Source organism: Phytophthora cinnamomi (genome assembly GCF_018691715.1).
Source record: "Phytophthora cinnamomi strain GKB4 chromosome Unknown Contig36, whole genome shotgun sequence".
Lineage (NCBI taxonomy): Eukaryota > Oomycota > Peronosporomycetes > Peronosporales > Peronosporaceae > Phytophthora > Phytophthora cinnamomi.
Window position 1 is genome coordinate 44,816 of NW_027150969.1, and position 19,524 is coordinate 64,339.

General features: G+C 52.5%; 3 protein-coding genes across 3 annotated transcripts; 2 read left to right on the plus strand and 1 right to left on the minus strand.

The window, feature by feature from the left end:
- Positions 1–4,453: 4,453 nt before the first annotated feature.
- On the minus strand, positions 4,454–8,926 carry IUM83_18753 (uncharacterized protein; the record flags this gene model as incomplete). The annotated part of the gene is made up of 1 exon (XM_067943765.1): positions 4,454–8,926. The coding sequence occupies one exon, from the start codon at positions 8,924–8,926 to the stop codon at positions 4,454–4,456; it is 4,473 nt and encodes a 1,490-aa protein (XP_067792297.1).
- Positions 8,927–9,950: 1,024 nt separating this feature from the next.
- Positions 9,951–17,770, plus strand: IUM83_18754 (reverse transcriptase; the record flags this gene model as incomplete). The annotated part of the gene is made up of 10 exons (XM_067943766.1): positions 9,951–9,978; positions 10,051–10,127; positions 10,392–10,413; positions 10,475–10,487; positions 10,605–10,621; positions 10,695–10,868; positions 10,944–10,967; positions 11,939–11,951; positions 12,056–12,134; positions 17,516–17,770. The coding sequence occupies 10 exons, from the start codon at positions 9,951–9,953 to the stop codon at positions 17,768–17,770; spliced, it is 702 nt and encodes a 233-aa protein (XP_067792285.1).
- Positions 17,771–18,998: 1,228 nt separating this feature from the next.
- Positions 18,999–19,250, plus strand: IUM83_18755 (uncharacterized protein; the record flags this gene model as incomplete). The annotated part of the gene is made up of 1 exon (XM_067943767.1): positions 18,999–19,250. One exon carries the CDS (start codon positions 18,999–19,001, stop codon positions 19,248–19,250), a length of 252 nt encoding a protein of 83 aa, XP_067792284.1.
- Positions 19,251–19,524: the final 274 nt, after the last annotated feature.

The following is a 19,524-nucleotide window of genomic DNA, read 5'->3' on the forward strand; positions in this document are numbered from 1 at the left end:
GCAGCACGTCATGGAACACATCATGAACTGTAACGGTGGAAATGGTTACCGACTCGGACATTTTGCATTGATGCGAACAGACAGTCTTCCAACGTCATTGCCATGCGCTGCAACATCTCTCACCAATGCGAGCGCCTCCCTGCTATCCATCGCAGCAAGTGGGATCCTCGTAGCACCCGAAGCCAAATCAAGTGCCCCTCAACTATGTAGCAAGATCTTAGATCCATTTTTGTGTGTGTAGTGCGGCGGAACAAGAACGCCTGCGCCTCTCTGGACTGTGCCTTGCTTAGTGTCAACTCTAGATCTCCAGCACTCCCATAATTTTATAATCAGGAAAAGGAACGAGGCGGAGCGCTGCGCAAAAAGAAAAAAGAAATGGTCATCTATTTCCGAACGGAGGTAGTACTTCTGTCTAATTGCTTCGAAATGAATGATCTACCACTAGAGGGTGGTAGATCATTCTTTTCGAAGCAAATAGTTGTAAACAGAAGTCCGGTCCAACATACATCACGTCCTTCCTTCGCTTGCAACAAACAAACGCGATTCCAGCAATCGAGTCCTGAGCCTAGTTAGTGAGAGGCGTACAGTTCATGTAGTTGACCGCGGACCATATAGCACCCACAGAGTCGAGCTCCCTGCCAGCGTAGCCGACGAAGCCGCCAAGCTGGTAGCCAGGCTGAGCAACATCCTTTGCCTTACGGCTAGGATCAGACACGGGGGTTCCTCCAACGATTGAGTTGCCATGGTTGGTGGTGAAATTGACGAAGAAGACGCGCGTGTGGCTGTCATGCTTGTCCCAGTGCACTTCCATGCTGATAAAGTGCTCGCCGGTACCTAGGGGGAGGGTGTTCGTGCTGCCATGACGACCGCCGTGATAGAGCTGGTCACTATTGAGACCCCAGATCTCAAGACCAACTCCATCCACGCGATCACCACTGCAAACCGAGATGGACGTCACGATTTGACCCGCGCACACACGCCACGCGTCCGAGTACGCATCGCCGTGAGGGCCGCCGTAGGTTGGAGTAAGGTAAACACCTGCTGGGAGATTGGCAGCGCCAGTCGCCACCAGGGCCGCCATCGTGACAGCCTGCAGGATAAACTTCATCTTCGTAACTTGTTTGATCGTGTCTTGGGTAGGAAGAAAAACCGATAATGGACAGAAGCTTGCGGGGTCAGCGGTGCTTTCTGGTGAAAAGATGGTTTGACATGGCGATCCCAGAATCGCCAAGCCAGCGAGCACACCGATCGTCAGCTGGTATCAAGGATCAAATAGCGTACCGTAAACCCCAGGTTCACCGCAACGCACGGCCTCAATGCAACACGTAAAAACCGTCAGTTTTTTCGGAGAACAGGCTACTAAGGTGAAACATATTACGTGTACCGTAAACCGTTTACGGTATATTATACACCCACCACGCGACATTACTAAGGAAGGAAACAAAGTTGATTAACAATTTACTGGACTACTCGTGGTGCCAGCTACACTTTTTCTTTTCTACGTGTCATTACTAAGGCCCTGGTCTAAGTAAAACTGCAGGTTTTCAGCTTACGATGAGACGACATTTTGACTTACATGTAGTACAGTTTGCCCTCGATACCGGCTTCTCGAGCGCGCTGGACGCTACTAGGGCAAATTCTCCTACTCTCGACAAGGACGCCAGACTTCCCGCCTATTAATAAATAATACCGCTATAATACATGTAAGCCTGCTTCGCGCCAACCCAAAACCCAAGTTCCGTGGCCACCAACGCACCACGGTTCCTGCGGTCCTCTATGCTGACCTCCGAACCCTTCCCGACAACTACCGACTTCGACGAGCTGCTGATTTCTCTGGATTTTATCCAGAGTCCTTAGGCGGATGCCACTCAGGTGCCATTATTCTCCAATCGAAATACCTGCTGAATATGATTCGTTCGGTTCGGTTCAACAGGCTCTTGACGGGACTGTGATGTTGAATCACCTGTGCTCTAATCAAATTATGCTGGTGTGTTGACCCATCCAGTTTTTATTAAGTTAAAAAACCTATTATTTCAAGTAACTTGTACTTCAGTGTAATACCTGTGACAGGTAATTTATCTGATCACTCGAGCGACATTCGCGGATTTTTTCCTCATTCAGGCAACATGCAGTCCTCGTGACGATGAGGGGTGGTCGCCTCCGTTCATTAAGACAAAGTAGTGCGCAGCTCTGAAATTTCGCGGCCTAATTTGAAGCAGATGAAGCAAAGTTACGCCCTGCCTATATTTGTTTATTTCTCGTGGCCTACACGGCGTGGTCGCGGTCACAGGCAAACTCTAACAAAGCCGTGCTTCGCCCTGGATTTTCACTTGCGGACCGCACAGCATAACACTAGATAGATTCTTGCTGTGGTATAGTACTGCTCTCATCTTTTCTTTAATAACAGGGAATCGGTGGTTTAGTTGTTTCTCCCACCGCGCTACTGCCCCAAACGGACATAATACAGTAATCGGACCTAAAACAGAAACTGCATTTCAATACTAAGTGGGAAATTCGCCTTCACCTTTTACCCGTCACACTCCGAGAGAGCACTGCTGGAAACTGATATTCTATTAGTAGATAAGACTGGACGTGCGTATGGTCTGTACAAGGAACTATGTCAGTAATACGGACGTGTTAGCTCGCAAGTACCGAACGATGAACCAAAAGTGCCCGGGTTATTTGTCAGATCATTGAATTCTACACCCAAATTGTTGCACTTTCGAGACTTAAATCGCACATTTTGATCAAGAAATATTGACATTCCATGAATCTTGAGAAACTGCCCTCAAGTCACCTGTGTTGTAAAATTTCGTGGTCGTTGTTGACCACGGCCAGGAGCGTGCGGATGCTGGCCGCCTTGAACGCGAGCAGTACCTGGAGTCGAACAAGGGTTTGTTCGTAAAATGGCGTAAAGCTAAGGATGGAGGTGACGGGTGATGCTGTCGTGGCCGTGGGTGCTACACACTCCAGTGACAGTTGACCCACCCTCTCAGTAAAATAAAATAATTATTTTCCCGAGCTCTGGTCTTGTTCCCCCAGACGCCGTCCCGCTCCGCGCGGACTTCACTACATGAAAGTAACACACAATATGTATTTGTCTGACACGTTCATTTTGATGGTTCACTGAGTAGTCGACTGCATGGTTTTGTACTGATTGTGTTGACAAGAATCTCAAATTGGTTGCTTCAACGAAGTGTATGCCTTGATTTGCTTTGCTTGTTCAGCCGCCCACTTAATATCTACTTCACAATGCACGGGGGGTTGAGCAGCTTTGAACACAGCACAGCTAACAGATTTTGTACAGACGATGATCACTGAGAGAGCTGCAGTATTAGCTGATTTTAATGTTTTATCTGAGTTGGGTGGGCCACACATCCACGTCGCATGGTCTCACAAATTTCGAACGCGGAGCAGGTTGTTCTCCCAGGTCCCGCATGGCAGAGCTGGGCACGGCAGCAGCAACAGCAAGGAAAACGACGATGTAGGGCAGGAACGTCATGGCTTGGTTCTTCGGATGACAGGGCGAGTTAGGCTGAATTGAAAATTTGAGAAGTACATGCCCATGACGTACTGTCCTCCTCTGTCCTAATTTCTTTGTGAAGTCCATTACTCCAATAGAAAATACGTGGTACGACGATCACATTCGGCGGCTACGGGAAGTAACATTTTTGTCGTTGAGGCTGTGGATGTTTTATTTGATGAACTTGAGAGAAACGATGTCCTACATAGGTAAACTAAGGTGCGCAACATTAGTTTCAATCTGGTAGTGTCAGGTAAACTATAGTTGTAGCACTGTAAACAGATACTATATCATATTCCATTAAAAGAGCAAAATTAATAATACGGTTTTAACTGCAGGTACGGAGGAGAACTAGAATGCACCCTGGGTGCAAACGGCATTATCCGCAGAAAATAAAATGAAAAATAAGAGCATGCATGTCATGGTCCACGAGTGAATTGAACTAGACCTTGACTGCTTCTTGGTAGCACCGCTGCAGAACGGCAATGACGCCGAGAAGAAGATCAACAGGCAGTGTCATACTGCAGGATTCCTGCAGCAGGGAAAATAATCCTGCTGTGGCAACCAACTTCTCTTGGAGAAAGCAAATTGAATTCTGACAGCTTAAAACATGTAGAGCTCGCTATGCCAGCTCGCTACGAGGCTCACACCGGGGCCTCCATGAAGTACAGGCGCTTCACCAGCTGCCATCCTGGGTGAAGCCGCCTCTTGAGATTCATTACAGATTCCTTTCATACTCATGATGCACCTTGAGATGCAGTGAGATTCACATCAACCTGACAGACAGCCTGGTGAGAATCTTGAGCACAGGCTGGCGTCAGTAGCAGGATTCGTTTGAACCCATTAGCAGGATTCGTTTGAACCCATTCCCCACACCGCCCACCAAAACGAAGTCCACGCTCGGTAGACGAACCTTGTAGACGAATTCGTCTACTGCACTTCAACACCACACAGGTGTCGCAGATCAGTATCATCTTGGTGACTGGCATACTCTTTCACCTTGACCGGGACGTCCGCAAGCATGACAGACAACGGCTCCCAGGAGTCTTCAATGGATTCCAGCCCGATCCAAGATACTAGTAGCTCATGGCGCCGAGTCGTGTTGTTGAATCGATGATTTAGGATGCTCTCAACACCCAGCACTAGCCCTTGGCTCGCCACATGCTCGACGAGCTCTTCATTGACCTCAAGACTGGGGTCATGGTAGTACTTCAGACGCGACCCGTGCACTTCGTGCAGAGCTTGCGTCAGCAGGTGGCGCACCATGAATGAGTGCGATTTCGCTTCAACCACTTGAAATGGGCCTACCCAGCGCACGAGCAGCTTGCCCTCACCGAGTCTCGTGTCAATTCGACTCCACAGAACAAAATCGCCGACAGAGAAGTTACAAGTCATCCCCTTTTTGCGAGTTTGCTGATATAGCCTCCGTCTCTCTTTGCGATCTGCAACATCCATGTGCATGGAATGAATGCTCTCACGCAGCCGATTGAGAAAGTCCTCAACGTTGCTCAGGTCGACTTCCTGCAGTGGCTCGCCTCTATCAGGAAGCAAGCAGGTGTCGAGCGGGGTCGATGCCGGGAGCCCAGTAAATAGCTCCATAGGTGACTTGTTTCCAAGCGACACCACCGGTGTCTGGTTCAGATTAGCTTGGACCACGGGCAAAAGGTACTCCCAGCTGCGTGTATCGAGTCGCAGCTCGAGTAACAGAGCACGCACGACTTGCAATATGTCGCGATTAATCCTCTCCACAGTTCCGTTAATCCAAGGCGTGTAGACGGGCACAAAACTCTGCAGACCACGCAGTCTGGTCGCGAGCTCCGCCATGACAGCACTACGGAAATGACTGCCATTATCAGTGGACCATTTGGCGGGGAGGCCAAAGCGCTTGTGCCAGTCCAAAATTGCAACCACTGCGACGTCACTCGTTGGAGCGTCGCAAGCGACAAGCTCACAGTAGTGCGTAAGCTCATCCTTCAATACCAGAACGTACTTGGTGGTGCCATACGCTTCTCCCATCGTGAGATAATCCATGTGCAGCACCTCATTGCGCTTGGTGGCGGTTTCAGTCTCTGACCACGGGCGCTGAATGAGCTGGCCGCCTTTGATATGTTTACACAAGAGGCATCCATTCACAAAGCGCGATATCACAGCGCTCAAACTCGCGATGGCAAAACGCTTCTCGAGCTGCGTCGTCATGGCATCAATGCCACGGTGTCCCTGGATTCCACAGTGAGCGACGACCAGGATCCGAAGCAGCAGATCTTTCTCTTGCATCGGGATCCATAGTTTCCCATCGACGTACACTAGTCCGTCACGCTCTTCGGCACCACTTGGCCGAGCACGATTGTGGTGAGACTGTGCAGTGCCAACCGCCTCGAGCGAAGGCCACTCAAATGCTTCATCCTGCAATGGTCTGAGTAGGCTCGGCTCTCGTTGGCTGCGGGTCCTCACCGCCTTCACCTTCACAAACGTCTCAATGTTTTCCCGCACTGGCCACCTCGAAACCAAGTCTGCCCAGTGGTTATCTTCTCCGTTGACGTGCTCAATAGTGTAGCGGCTCCCAGCTAGCTTCAGGGCCCAACGCTGGAGTTTACCGCGCACGTGCTTCTTCAACTCGGCACTTGGACAGAATATTTGGATCAGGTTCGCATGATCCGTGTAGATGCGAAACCCAAGCGATCTCTGTAGCAAATAGTCCAGCTCGGACACCGCGTACACCACCGGGTAGGCTTCCTTTTCAACAACAGACCATTGTAGCTGCGACCCCTTGAACGACCCGCCCTTGCACACAAGCAACTCATGACTCTGCTCATGAACCGGGACCCCATCCTTCCAGCACCTCACTTGAGTTAGGATCACTGCCCAGCCACGATCCGATGCATCTGTGCTAAGGCATACAATCGCTTCATCATCAGCGAAGGATAGCTTTGCCGAACTACCCAGGCGCTGCAAGAAAGCCTGGTATGCAGCGACCTCATCGTCACTCCACGAAATCGCCACACTAGCGGCATGGCGCTTCCGACGGCTATGGCCCTTCATGACATCATCGAACTTGGCTTGCAATGGAGCCACCGCTCTGCCATAATCAACCACAGAATCCCGGAGCCAATTCGCAGCGCACAGGAAGTGCTGCAGCTCCGCAGCATTCTCTGGCAGAGGAAGAGAGGTCAGAGCTTCAACTCGAGCAGGGTCATGCGTCACCCCTTGTCCATCGATGGTCTTTCCACACCACGATACAGCATCTTGGTAGATGGTGCTCTTCTTCAAATTCAGCTTCAGGTTGAGTTCTCGTAGTCTTGCGAAGAACCGCTGCAAAACCTCCAAGTACTCCTCATGAGAACCAGCGTACAAAACGACATCATCCACGTAGACAAGCAAATGGTCGTTGATTAGATCTGCAAATGCAGCCTGCATAGTGGACTGGAAATGCATGGCTGAGTCCACCGCACCTTGGGGAACTCGTGTGGGATTAAAAACGCCCTCGTCCGTCTGAAAGCTGAATGGCTCCCGACTGTACTCGTGGATAGGGAGCTGCCAAAAGCCTTTAAACATGTCGAACTTGCCCAACGCCTTAGCGCCCTTCACACACTGAGATACAACGGCTAGGTTCGGCACGCTTGCTGCAATCGGCACAGTCATGCTGTTGATAAGGCGGTAGTCACATGTGATGCGAAATTCTTCTCCATCTGCCTTTGGAACTGGAACGACAGCACTTGCCCAGCGACTGGCATTGTTCGGGTAGATGTAGCCACTTGCAACGAGCTGCTTGACATAGTTACTCGTGTAAGTGCCGGCCAGGAGCGAGTAGCGTCGCGGCTTACAGCGAACAGGCTGGCTACCTTCCTTCAACTGCAGCCGATAGGGCTCGACACGCGCGGGCTCTCCTGCTCCCACACGAATACTCCACATATCACGGTAGTCGCTGACCACACGTCTAAGTGTAGACATGTGCTCCGGGGAGAAGACATTATCACCTGCGTTAGCGACCAACTGGTCGAACAGCTCCTGCACCTCTGCTTCATCATCTTGACCAGTTTCGGGATCGTCCGGGAGGCCGTCATTCTCCTCGCTATACACACCGCTGATGCTCATCGCCAACTGTTCCATTTGGCGGCCTACATCAATGCCGAGGGCGACCAGCGTCGGATTTCCGAGCAAGAATTCTTCTTCGTCGTCATCCACGATGATACAGCGAACGTTGGCCACGTTGACAGGTCCTGCCGCAGTGCCCATCATTACGTCCACATCACAGCTTGTCCTGCAAGCCAGTAGATCTCCACCGACTCGCTCCAAATACACTGGCATCAGCATATTGGTCACAGCCACCGGCGCACCACAAGCTTCCAGATCACGTAGAGCACTGGCTGGTATGACATTCACGTCGGATCCGGAGTCAGGGCGGTACGGCAATTCCACCAAGCCATTAATCACCACCTGGCGATTCCCCGGCAGACGACTGGCTCTGGCAGCCTTGACCTTGGTCACCTTGGCATCCTTCATTCGCTGATAGCACAGCATCTTTTGTTCTTCTGTAGCCGTCGGACATAGTCGAACTACGTGCGGCCCCTTACAGAAGTAGCATCCATCGTGGGGAGGCGGGCGAGAGGCAGCCCCGCTGCTGTTTCCGGGCTTGGGTCCTGCTGTTGGCGCGCTCGGAGTGCCTTGGGGCCTGTTGCTGACCCTCGAGGCGTCCGGACGCGAAGTCCTTTTACCCTGGTCTCCCTTGCTCGGCGGTTTCCGCTCTGTCTTCGCCTCCTGTGTCCGCATGTGATAGCGCTGCTGCACTTTGGCGCGCGCTAGGACCAACTGGTGCAGAGCAATGTCGTCCGTCTTCGCCTCCCTGTGCTGAAGCGACACCAATCGCTTGATCTCCGTCTTCAGCACTGCTGGTGCCAAATTCTCAACAATGAGTTTGCACCGGTTCTTCATCCGATCTCGGTAGTGGGATCGATCCTGACCACCAGCGGCCAGCATAGAGGTAAAGCCATGCTCTTCAATGAGCTGGTCGAAGTCGACAAAGTACTTGACAACTCGAGCCTCCACATCTTGCTCATCCATGTCCATCTTCAAGTGCGTCTTGAAGAAGTCATACATGTCTGGTATGTGTCCGTTCATCACTTCGCTGACCCGCTCCTGGATCTTGTCGAGGATCTCTTGGTCGGTGATGGCGTCTCGCGGCTGGCGAAACACATAGTGCGCGAGGTAGTTGAGCAGCTTCGGTGACAACGACGCTCGTACACTGCGCAACACTGCATCCACGGGTTCTTGTGAGATGCGGCACCGCTCGACAATCTGTTCTCGATAGCGGCGGCGCTTTCGAAGCCACTCCACCAGCGACTCCTGGTCCCACGACTTGAGCTCTGGGGCCTTGATGACTTCGAATACTGGGGGTGGGGCCGCCATCTCGACGTCCCCGTCGGCGTCGACGCGAAAACTCGGCATCCCGTGGATCTTGTCTTCTTCCACTTGCGGGGCGGTCCTCGGTCGGCTTCTTCGTCAGCTGACTAACACTTGGCCTTTGCCAAAGTTAACTTTGTGGCAACCAACTTCTCTTGGAGAAAGCAAATTGAATCTGACAGCTTAAAACATGTAGAGCTCGCTATGCCAGCTCGCTACGAGGCTCACACCGGGGCCTCCATGAAGTACAGGCGCTTCACCAGCTGCCATCCTGGGTGAAGCCGCCTCTTGAGATTCATTACAGATTCCTTTCATACTCATGATGCACCTTGAGATGCAGTGAGATTCACATCAACCTGACAGACAGCCTGGTGAGAATCTTGAGCACAGGCTGGCGTCAGTAGCAGGATTCGTTTGAACCCATTCCCCACACCTGCTCAACCCGAAAATGCTGTGCTTTTCCTAACTTGTTGTTGTTGTTAGCAAACTAATGATGTTAAGCACATAAAATATTAACCGCGAGAGCCTGTATTAGACACGATTGGACAAAAGCTTATCCTGTATTAGACACGTTAAGGAATTTATACTTCGTGTGTGTATGGGTGTATGGGGTCATACAGAGTTGAAGTCATGCAGGGGTAGGTGTGGTTCCCATCCTTTCCCCAGCAGCCTGCAAAGTCGTGCGCCTAGCTTGAACTTCGTATTTCCTAAAAATAAGGTGCCACAGGTGCTCTACAAATCAGCATTGGGGATTGCAGGTGCTGTCGCACGCCATCCATTGCGAGCTCACCTCCGAAAACCCCCCGCTGGTGCAGAGAGCTCTCGCTGCCTCTCGTTTGGCTTCCCCCGCACCGAACCAACAACAACAGCTGCGCGGATGGCTTTCCGTGCGCGCTGGAAGGAGTTTACGAAGGCCGGATGGACCTCGAAGAAACCGTCGGGTCTCTCAGTTGACCACGTCTACATCAAACCCGGAGAGACAAAGGAAGACGTTGAGAACGAAGACTTTTTCGTCGGCGCCGAGGCTCTGATGAAGTACCTGGACGATTGTGATCGAGGTACGATGCAGTGGTATCTATATTCTGTTATACAGCTGCGTCTTATAGCTTCTATTATATGATGTCTAATAGCGGCGCTAGAGAAGGAGAAACGCATGGAGCGAGGAGCCTACGAGGATGCGATTTCTGCCCAGAATCGACAAGGTCAAGTCGGTGACTGCGATGGAACGATGGAGACGCATCAAGCAAATAGTCAGAGTGATGTCGCTGCCCACTTCGTGGGTGAACAACAAGAAAGTAGCGTTGAGTAACGTGTATTTGATACGACATAGACCTGACTCTATCGTGGACTATACTGCCAAAACTACTGCAGAAGCTGCTGGTGGGAGTCTCATCCTAACCTCCCCCACATCAACGACAATGAACCTGGCGAAGACAGCGATGGACACGATAACGTACCAGATGCTACACAGGACCTAACTCCACAGTCACAAGGTAAATATTGATAACTTGTATATTACATGCTACTCCGCTAACCCAAACGCGCATGTTACAGTCAACATAGACAAGTATGTTTCGAGTTCAAGCCGTGATCGTGTTGGAGATCTCGTTCCGATATCTCCTTACGTCGGACCCGATGACGGCGATCACGCTTCGAGCCATGCATATTCGGCTTCGACATCAAGGGTGGCGGCTGCAGCGAGTAAGGAAATCAAGCATTGTAAAGCCGTGTGTTTAGGTACTGATGGTTTAAGTGGGTTTGATTTGATTTGTAGGATCGGCGTCAGTTCAAACACCAACGCGAAACCTTCGCCTGGCTTTTGGTCAGGCTGACTCGAGCAGCGAATATGACCCGCCTGCGAGTGAAGAAAGTGACAATTACGGCTCTGAAGACGAAGCGAAAGATGAAGAAGAAATATACGAGGAAGAATGCACCTCAGTTTCTATTGGTAAGCCTATTGTTTACATACATGTACATCGACGATACGAATACATCTTACGAACTACTATCGTGTATCGTACAGATGACCCAACATCATGCAACCTGGGTAAGACGTTGGTGACTACACAGTGCTGGATTCAGACGGTGAAAATGAAGCCAAGTCGGTGTACGATGAAGACGAAGAAGTTGGCCTCACGGAACCAGCTGCAGAGGAGACTACTTCGGCATCAGACCCCATCGCTTGTCAAAACGGTGGGTGGGCTGTCTGAGATCGCCCGCGGCAATGTACACGCGGACGTTCTAGCTGACATGAAGTTGAACGTATGGGCTGAACTGACGAATGTGACACCCTTTCCGTACATGCACGAGCCGTATGACGCACGGCCACACGGCTGGATACAAGAAGACTACCCTAATATCTATGGTGGAGAACATGGACCTACCGGTGATACACTTGCTGCCGCACTGACCCCATCCGGGGCTTTCTTTCGCTTAGCCCCACCGCATTTGTGGGAGGTAATCGCCGGCGCAAGCGATGACTACTTCAAGGGCCACCTGGACCAGCGAGTGGCTACCCCGTACGCCAAGCAGCAGGCGCGAAAGGAGAAACACCCGGACTTCGAAGTTCAGACACCGCAACAAATAAAGGAGTTCCTACAGTCTACAAAGGATATCTCTGGTAGGGATTTATGCGTATTGGCTTGCTGATCGCCAGCACCATTGCGCCGAAGAAGGAGAAGTTTGAGCATGACTGGAGAACTACTGACGAAGGAGCCATATCACGTGGCTGTTTCAACCCCTACATGACGCGTGATCGTTTCACCCATATATCCCGAAACCTGCATTTTAGTAACAGTGAAGATCCACATGCTGCAAATGATTGTGCATGGAAACTTCGTCCAGTGATTGACATTCTACAAGAATCATTTCAAGCCAACTCCATCCTACCTCCCGTCATGGCCTTCGATGAAGCCATGCTACCATCACGATCGAGCTTCAATCGCATGCGCGTCTACATGAAGGACAAGCCCCACAAGTGGGGCACGAAGCTCTTCATGCTGTGTTGCTCTGAAACAGCGTACTGTATTCGGTAAGGAAGAGCGCTCCCTCGGGAGCGCTCAATTTGTTTTTACTTCTAAGTTATCTTGTCGTGTCTAATACAATCTGGCGGATGTGACATTGTGTCTTATACAGCTTCGAAGTATACTGCGGCAAAAAACAAATGCAAGACAACACCACTCCTCCTGACGAGAAGTCAGGCCCGGCAGCGGTGGTACGAAACCTCAAACAGGTTTTTGGATCAGATGGCCCTCGTGATTTCCGGCTGGTTGTCACCGATAGATTCTATACGTCAGTGGTACTGGCGATACAGCTACTGACAATGAAGTTCTACACTATTGGTACTATCATGATGAAAAAACGCGGTGTGTGCGAGGCCATCCTCCCGAAGAAGATGAAGAACGGGAGACGCGCGTCGAACAAGAGACCCCGTGATGTCGACAGAGGAACGTATCAAGTGGCCACAAGCAATGGTGAGGCAGTTCCGTGTTTTGAAATTTGGCACCGACATTGGAAGAATGGTACCTTGATCCCGCCATCTATTACCAAGCGAAAGATCCGCGCGCGGAAGCCGGCGGAGGTGGCGAGTGTCGACGACTACAGTAACAGTGATGGCGGCTCAGGAACGAGCGATGGGGTTGGAAGCGCCGCGCAGCAGCGTAAGCGCGCTCGGCGAAACGCAATGTAGTTTGTTCTGTAGCTCATCTGGCTCTTTCTTTGACTTGATTTCAATATACACCCGCGTTACCGATTGCCATCTGACTTGAATCTCTAAATATCGACAACTACTTGCTCAGGTTGTAACTCGCGACTGTGCTGTTTTTGCTCTTGTTGGACACATTAGTCTGTGTATGGTGTATTAAGCTGACACGTTACCGTGCTTAATACACATTATAGCTGGGCTAGCAACTACGGGTTAGGGGCATGTACTGACTTTTGCCAATACATGATTGGATAAGTATGGACTACACTATAGATGCTCATCACTAGATAACGATAACGTGTATAGGGTTTCGGCCAACGGTGGAACTCAGAACGCTCACGCTGGGGGGAGGGGTTAAGAGACGAAAGAATAACGGATCAATGCCGTGGACATGGACGGTAGCTTACTTATGGCGGCACGCCTGAACTAGGTCGTCTGCGACTTGGATAGAAGCACCTGTTGTGAAGTGCAGTTGTAAACATTGATACTGATTGCTGTGGCATGGTCGACCTCGCGATCGAGATAATGTTTCGATCAAGAAGAACAACATTTCTTGTCGTTGAGGCCAACATGGCGCATTTCTATAGGAACCCGCTTCTTCTCGTTGGAACGCAATTTCCAGAGTGGCGACTCTGGACCTATGTATTTCGTTATCTTCTTTGCCCTACATAGTCCAGCCTGCCCAAGTCCGTACTGGGACGGAGGCGGATAGACATGGACCACCTCGTGGGAAGCCCTTCCAGAGGGATCACCTCAATCCCGCTGGCATAAGTGGGAGTGGGATACTTTTGCCACCTAGGCGCTGGTTGTCCCCGTCTGCTGCCGCGTCCAACAAGTTCTCGTCCTCCACCTCATCGACACCTTCATTAGCTTGAGCATGCGACTCATCATCTTGGTGCAGTGCAGCATAACGCTTGGATCCCACTTGACGCCGGAAAATGTTTCGACGATCAATTCGGCTGGAATACACACTGTAGCACAACAATAATAAAAGGATATTGGGAAATTCTCCTCCACTTCTGCCTCAGCTCAGTATAGCGGTCACTCACAGTTTCATCTTGCCAAAACTAGGCAATCACCGGGGGGGGGGGGGGGGGGTCACGCACTATAGCGTTCTTGGGTATTATACATCTCACCCAATTCTATAAGGAACCATCGGATTCGTGGCTCAATCGAGCATCCCTCCCGGTTGAAGTTACATCGATCTAGTATGAGCGCTTGACTGTATTATCATATATTTTAGTATATTGAAAAGAAGCATTAAAATACTTCTTTTCGCACGCTCGCCGTAAATTCCAGAGCTGTTCCAGGTGAAGCACGGCTTTGGTTTACCTATTACGCTGCCACGCACAAGACCCGAAGGATTGGAGACGACTTATTCCGTCCCTCCTCTCCTACCCCCGAGATCCGACGTATGTGAACGCTACTTTGCCATGATGCTTAGTCAGATGACTGTAATAAACACGATACCCTTGCTACAATGAGAGTGGGTGGTGCTCCAGACTGGGAGCACTTATTATGTATATCGTATAGCATACGGGGCCAGAGATAAGAACAGTTTTAACACGGAGCGGCAGCCAGATTCGAGCGCAGGAAGTGAAGCTGCGTTGCACGGGTAACGGCGCTGCATTTTCGGACCGTGGCGATTTGGATCGGAGTTGTAGCTGCGCCTGAACCAGGTAAGGACCGCAGCTTCCATAACGAGGTGATGGTAATGGCTCGCGCTGAGTCCCCTTTGCCAAGGTCTGCATATTTGGCAAAGCATATACGGCGTCACCTTGTGAACGCGTGGCCACATGCGGTCGCTTTCGACAGACGTCCCCGGGGTGTTGGTCAAGCTTAAGAACGAGGAGCTCAAGACTTCGACCAACTGCCCCAAGACACGGCCTGACTTGGTGGCAAGGCGGAGGAAGAAGGTCCGCTCCTCCGAGGAATGAGCTGCATTCTGGACGGAGAAGAGCGTGTGGCTGAACCGCCGTGATATCTCATTAACTGGACTGCGTTTCGATGGCACATCACGTCCGTGAGACCGCGGAGCCTCTGCGTGGAAGCGCTATTGCATTCAGGGAGACGTGCTCGAGCTGCTGCGAGAAGCACTCCTACGTTCTGGTCACAACGTATGGTCCGACCTGCCGAACTCAGACGGCATGCACGAGTGACAGTCCATCATGATAGCAATGAGAGCGACCAGAAGAAGTACGACGGAGAGGAAGGTAAATGGTGATGCAACATGGAGGGTGTACTCCCAACTACACGTTGTCTTCGCGCATTTATGTTCTTCAGCACAGGTCTTGGCTTGGCAAGTACAATACAAGGGTTAGACAGGATGAAGGATCAATAGATGTACTTGTGCTCTATCGTTTCGAACTTTTCAATGCACCCTTTGGGCGGTTGCGCTATTATCTGTTAATTGTCGACGCGAGATGTATGCAAAAGAATCCGTCATGTAGCATGTTTCATGCGGTCCTGATTAATCCTAAACGGATAACAGTTACTACATGTCGTCGCAGACTTATTCAGTAGCGTTCGTCGGAGTAGAATACTTGTATTGTATGGGTAGCGGTTCCCGCTTGCTTTTCAAGCCAGCTCATAATCTCCTCTGCAATAACTACTATTATTAATAATGACCCGGACGTACAACCTAGCGAACACCGTTGCCTGACCCGCTTTATTAGTCTGGAGCTAGTCTTGATCAGTCTGGAGCTCCGGCCTCGTCACACGCCTCCCAGTATGGCGTGTCTATAAAATACCGTGTAAAAAAAAAACAGTGGTTACAAAATCTATAACGATCAATGATCCAGTTTTTTTTTGTTTTTCTTCGCTTCGTGATTTTTTGGTTCTATGTAAAAATGGCGTAGACAGCGCAGTGACATTTGTGCATGAGAACGAACGCTGAAGACACAACGGTCGCTGGTCATTGGCACTGGGGTATCCTGCCACGCCCTCCTCTGATTCGTAAGGCTCGCACTCGGCGGACGAGTAGAGCCAGTAGCAGTGCCTCATCCCGTACGCTCAGCAGCCACCGAGGCCACAGTGCGTTGGAACGAACGGTGCACAAGAACAGCTAAGACGCGTGTCGCACTCAAAAAGCAAGAGCATTTGGAGATGCAGTGCTGGACCGCCTTATAAGCATAAAATTCTCTGCCGAAGTCTTGCGATGTATTTTTGTGTAGTTTACGCAAATTTCAAGGGAGAGTTTTAGGTTTTCTCCGTTCTGAGCTCCCCGCTGAGCGAGATGCACTCGCCAGCGTTCGGCAAGTGCATCTACTTAGCTCCTTGTGCGCTGTCATGGCCCGCCCACTTCCAGATGGAGTACCTACGAAGTCCTTGCGTCTTCTAATTGCGGTTGCGGCATCGTCTATCTTGTGGAGATAATCTCCCGTTTGGTATCTACAGTAGTACGACGGATAGCACGGTGGTTCTAGAATAGTGAAGAGCTATTTTACTGGATGGGGGCTGGGCTCCCATCCATTGTAATTGTTGCGGAGAGAAGAAATCTGTCTCGATACCGGACAAGTCGTTCCTGTTATCGGACGAGCGCACAGAACCGTTCGTCTTCAAAACGATATTTGCACCAAAAGTTACCAACAGGCTAGCACAACTCTAATATACACACTTTGTTGTTTTCTTCTAGCCCCACAGGTCTCCCTTATGACTCGAGGCAACTGGGAAATTCCCAGGTGGCCCAGGCGCAGCTGTCCCCGGCCGATCTGAAAGGAACGTGCGATTGTGGAGAATGGAAGCAACATCCAACCACACAGCTTTGGAGGCGCTTGCAGCGCCCAGTCCGACCGCCGGCCTTGTTTGAAAGTGGGTATCCCGACAGAGGGAGTCAAGAGCCTTCGGTGAACGTATCCCGAGGTGCCACCCGCTTTGACGGAGCCGGAGCATCCGCCAACATCGACCACAGCCCAAGATTAGAAGACACCTATCCACCAACACCCAAAAGCAGTATCGACGCCCCGAAGGAAGACACCATCCAGGTTGCAGAGCCGAAGAAGACTCCGAGTGAGCTAAGCGAATGTTAAAGACCTCAAGCAGCGAGACAACGTGCGGCGCTTGACCTCGTGGAGTCGTCCGCAACCTGAATAGGAGATTCACCCCCTGGATGGAGAACGTTCGACCCGAATTGAAGACGCTCCGCTTAAATGGATGAAGTTCAGGATGAGGAGCCCAAGGCCAACCCGAATTGACTATTGCCAACCCGAATGGAGGAAATTACTGCCAATGACATCAACCCCAGGAACGTGCTCGGTCCGCGAAGACAGCGGCCAGGATGACGCCCAAGTGCCGGTTCCAAGCATGACTTGGTTTCACAATGCAGAGCTAGCCGGACCGCGCCCGAAGTGTCGACGGTGCATCAGATCCTGCCGTCAGGCCCCAAGTCCCTCCGCCATCAAGTGATGCGTGTGCGCTACAAACTCACGACCAGGCATACAGACCTCAAGCGATCCTGAAAAGGCGTGAGGAATCACGAAGAGACACGAGCAGAGGAGACCACTGAAGAATCCAGAGCCCCTCAAGGTAATGAAGAAGATAGCCCCAGAAAAAAGATAGGAAAGAGAGATAAAATCAAACAGAGGTCGTTTTGCGTTCAAGAACACAAGTGGTTCCTGTGCATCCCAACCTTGGACGCATCTCGTCAAGACGCGACGGCGCTGAGGCAAAACCAATCCCCCCGCACTGGACGAATTTCCTAACGGAAGGCCCAGGAGCGCGAGCGATAACCGACGGACGCTGAAGATCGCGCACAGCAGACTCTCGTGGAACTCTCACTGCATATCCAACCGAAGTCAGGTACCCCAAAAGCTATCGGTCCACTCGGGCTGGTACACCTGTTTCATTTGACCAGTTGCGGTGTACCCCCTGGGTGTACATTCGCGGCCTCGCAGCCGAGTCCGGAGGCGCCGGAGCTGACGAGCCCGCCAGCCGTCCAAGAAGTGCCGACCACGGTGGCACCGCCGAGTGTGTCCCAAATGGTAATCGACCAGACCGGGACTGCCGAAGATTCCGCTGGGCAGATGACGGTCGCCCAGGCGAAGGCCTACGTGGCGGACCAGGTCCGCCAGTGGGAGCGAGTGACGCTCGAGTTCGTGGCGTCTCCGACGATCAAGTACGCGTGGTCAAGTCCTGCGCCGGAGTTCTAGCCGTGGTGGGCCACCGCAATGGCGACGTCCGAGTACGTTGCCGCCCGAGTTGCGATGGCCCACCCGAACGACGCTTGGTTCCCTGAATGGAGCAGGCTGGCTCCCAACACCGCCGCGTGCATCACGGCGATCATGATCCCGATGGCTACGCTGTCTCTCCGGGAGTACGCGGCCCTCGTCCAGACGATGTTCTTTGAGGTGGAATTTAGGTTCTGCAACCTGATCCCTGAGTGGTTTCCAAGCCCGCGCTTCCCGGATTGAGAAGGCCTTAGTCCGCCTGGTCGCCGAAGACCTGCAGCAGTTGCTCGCCTCGGAGCTCCTCGAATGGCGCGACGTCACTTCGGGTGTGCCATCCCGAATCGTGCCCACGGTGAGCGTCCGAGCGCTTGAAGCCGCCGCTGCGGAGGACGTGACGACGGAGATCCCGGGCGGACGCTTGCTGATCCCGGAGTACGAAGCTGGGTTACTCGGCCGGGAGTTCCTCCTCCGGATGGAGGTGGCGGGAGTCCGTGCCGCCCGAAGCCCAGCAAGTTCGGCTGTCAGCAAGCCTGAAGCGAAGCGCCTGTAACTCGGACCGCCGCGTCCGTCGTCCATCCAGTCGCTGAGCTCGCACCTGTCGTTCCGATCGTCAGTTCAGGCGAGCCAGGACGTGGACACTCTGAGCGGACGAATGTCGACCGCCCAGAGTGCATCTTCGAGGCCCAGCGCGGGTCAAGAGTCAAGCCTGTTCGGGACGACCATGGTGGGCTCAGACGAGTCCAGCCCCGGTGCACCTGGATTGCGATCATCTGGGTGGCACTCGTCGTCCTCGTCCTCGATATGGTCGCTCGGAAGATCACCTGGCACTTACATGCCGTACGCTGCTCCATCCGTAATGGTGATGACCGCCCAAGGCGGTGCTGCTCAAGCTGGCGAGGGTTGGGGTGTCCAAGTCACTACGACCGTCCTCCCTGCTCCACCAGAGCTGTTCGACCAAGACGATGTCGTTATGTCGGAGTCGGGCCGTACCAGCACCCGGAGTGGACGCAGGTCGAGGACCACCCGGAGACACCGGTCCAGGGAGACCAGCCCAGGTGGCTCATCCAGCGAGTCGAGATCGGGAGACGACGACCGACAAAGTTCCAGGAGCGCTCGGACGTCGAAGCGCAAGTCCAGGTCGAAGAGGTCGCCGAGCCGCTCGGAGAGGTCCGAATGGAACCGGGGCTCCGGAAGGTCCAGCCGATCCGCGATGTCGGGCGCCTCGCAGGTGGCCTTGAAGACTATGAGGTCGATCCAAGCTGCGCTGGCCCGAATGGAGTCCACCCAGGCCGTTCAAGGCGAGAGTCTTCGGCAAGTTGTCCAGGCCCTCAAAGCGGAGGCCGCTCTGCGCGCGCGGCACGGCTACCGGGCGGAGTATGCGCGGGAGTCGCACCGCGAAGCCGAGGCCGCAGCTGGAAGTACGGCTCAGGAAGAGGAGCTCAAGAAGGCCCTGGATGAATAGCGTCGACACTTCGAGCAGCGGATCAAGTCGCTGGAATATCAACGCCTCCGGGACCAGACGACTATTCGACGCTCCATCCAGGAGCGCCGCGACTCGGGATTTCCGAGCGGATAACATGCCGCGTGAACGGTTCCGGCCCAAGCGTCGGGATCGCGCGTACGTCGCGACGCGGATGACTCAGATGCGGAGGACGAAGAAGAGGCTGAAGACACACCGGACGCGACAGCAACTCAGGAGGTGCAAGCTCCTAGCCCCCCGAACGTGACGTCTCGAA